We start from the raw sequence: 2,367 nt of genomic DNA, 5'->3' as shown, positions 1-2,367 counted from the left end.
ATAATTAAAGATAGAGCAGGCATTAGATCTCTTAAGTCCTATGGTGTTACAGCAGTGAGTGGCTTTCATAGAGCGTCTAGGAGGAAGGTTTGTTTGGTATGGAAGAGTTTGAAAAGGAATTTCTTTGGTTGGTGGTTCTGTGGATGTTAACTCTGTGCTGCCAGCAGACACAGAATTTGGATGCCATCAGTGTACTCTGGTTCTAGGACAGGGCAACACCAACTCCTCTCAAAAATACTGTAGAAAAGTCCACTTATTTCCAAAGTTTCCACTATTGTATGTGATGCAGGATGGATGTGAAATTTCTTTAGTGAATGAATGTGATATAATCTCGTTTAGGAGATTACACAGTTCTTTGAGGTAGGATGGATTGCTGGTTCTTTCCTCTTTCCCACTCCTATGTGTACAACTTTGTTGTTCTGTGTCCCGTTTGCTTCGGATAAAGGATGAAGGATGCGGGTGAGGAGATAGGAATATTGTGTGACTGCAATGTTCCTGTAGCTTTGGATCTGGCTGTGGCATCAGGGTCTCTGCGATTCATGTGGCTTGCATGAAGGGGGAGTTGTGGTCATCACCTGCCTTACTGACTGTCCTGTCTTTTCCTTCTCCCTCCCAGGTTATGGACATGCTGCCCCAGGGACGGATGCAGGGAAGGCCTTTTGCATGTTCTACGCAGTCCTGGGGATCCCACTGACACTCGTCATGTTCCAGAGCTTGGGCGAGCGCATGAACACCTTCGTCAAGTACCTCTTGAAACGTATCAAAAAATGCTGTGGGATGAGGAGCACCGAGGTCTCCATGGAAAACATGGTCACTGTGGGTTTCTTCTCCTGCATGGGAACACTCTGCATTGGAGCAGCAGCCTTTTCCCAGTACGAGGAATGGAGCTTTTTCCATGCTTACTATTACTGCTTTATAACATTGACTACGATAGGGTTTGGAGACTATGTGGCCCTGCAGACGAAAGGGGCCCTTCAAAAGAAGCCTCTCTACGTGGCTTTTAGCTTTATGTACATTCTAGTGGGGTTGACAGTTATTGGAGCATTTCTAAATCTGGTTGTTCTCAGGTTCTTAACCATGAACAGCGAGGACGAGAGGCGGGATGCCGAGGAACGGGCATCCCTGGCAGGGAACCGCAACAGCATGATTATCCACATCCAAGAGGACTCCCAGCATGGTCGGCCACGGTACAAGGCCGAAGTAACAGACCTTCAGTCAGTTTGTTCCTGCATGTGTTACAGGTCCCATGAGTACACCAGCCGGGTGGTGTCCCACCAAAATTCGTTCAGCTCGAAGCTGAACCCCCAGTACTTTCACTCCATCTCTTACAAGATAGAGGAGATCTCGCCAAGCACATTAAAAAACAGCCTTTTCCCATCTCCTGTCAGCTCCATCTCACCTGGGTTGCACAGCTTTACAGATAACCACAGGCTGATGAAAAGGCGAAAGTCCATTTAAAGGGATTTGTCTTCTTTTGCTTTCCTTGTTTTCCCCAGTTCTCCATTGTTTTGGGTTTTTTGTTCCTTGAGTGAGACGGAGCGAGGCCAAAGGGAGTAGAGAAAGCCAGTCCTCCTCTGAGACTCAGCTCTTGAGCATGAAGCATGGATTATTACTGTTCCAGCAAAGTATGCCTTACATTACCCCCTCGGTGGATGTCAGAGGATTCAAGGTGACGTGAAGTGGGTACCAAATCCAAAGTTGCACACACAGCTGGGAGCCTTCATGTGCCACTGGCACTCCTGACCTAATAAACTATTTTCCTCACGAGCAGGTTGCAGCGTGCGTGTGCTTGTGTGTGTGTTGGGTGTGTGCGTGTGTGTGCGCGCGTGCAATTCCACAACCAGTGCCATGTGACAAAAATTAAAGCATCAGGTATTATTTTTTTTCCCTTGAAGCAATTGTGTTCCAGCCTGCTTTTAACTTTAAATTGCTTCCAAAAGGAACAGGGGGGTGGGAGGGGAGCGAATTTGTTTTGTTTTTCGCCAGGAGAAGCATGCGCCATAAGCAGTCAATATACCAGGTGTATCATGATAAATTTTTTAATGCTAGATTTTAGATTGTATTAACATTAAAAAAGGCAGGAAAAGATGGATCATTTTAGCTTGCCAGTTCAAAATTAAAATAAAATAAAATAAAATAAAATAACGCATGCACTTTGTGAAACTGGTATGCATAATAAAAACACAAGAAAAACTAGCAATGGAATTAATAATCAAAAGCAAATAATCCTATTGATGTAACTATATTTACTTTTATCATTTACAACTGTTCCAACAATTTGCAAGTGGGATTTTTAAGAGAAATTGGGAGAATTGTTGGAACTAAAGAGTATATTTTGTTATTTTTATTTATAAAATTATTATTATT

The 2,367-nt window shown here is 43.8% G+C and overlaps 1 protein-coding gene across 1 annotated transcript; it reads left to right on the top strand.

Annotated features, from left to right (window-relative positions):
- Positions 1-446: 446 nt before the first annotated feature.
- On the top strand, positions 447-1,458 carry KCNK9 (potassium channel, subfamily K, member 9). The gene is made up of 2 exons (XM_009697909.1): positions 447-459; positions 617-1,458. The coding sequence occupies exons 1-2, from the start codon at positions 447-449 to the stop codon at positions 1,456-1,458; spliced, it is 855 nt and encodes a 284-aa protein (XP_009696211.1).
- Positions 1,459-2,367: the final 909 nt, after the last annotated feature.

Source organism: Cariama cristata, unplaced genomic scaffold (assembly GCF_000690535.1).
Source record: "Cariama cristata isolate BGI_N322 unplaced genomic scaffold, ASM69053v1 scaffold22960, whole genome shotgun sequence".
NCBI classification, from domain to species: domain Eukaryota; kingdom Metazoa; phylum Chordata; class Aves; order Cariamiformes; family Cariamidae; genus Cariama; species Cariama cristata.
This window is presented reverse-complemented; position numbering and strand designations above follow the sequence as displayed.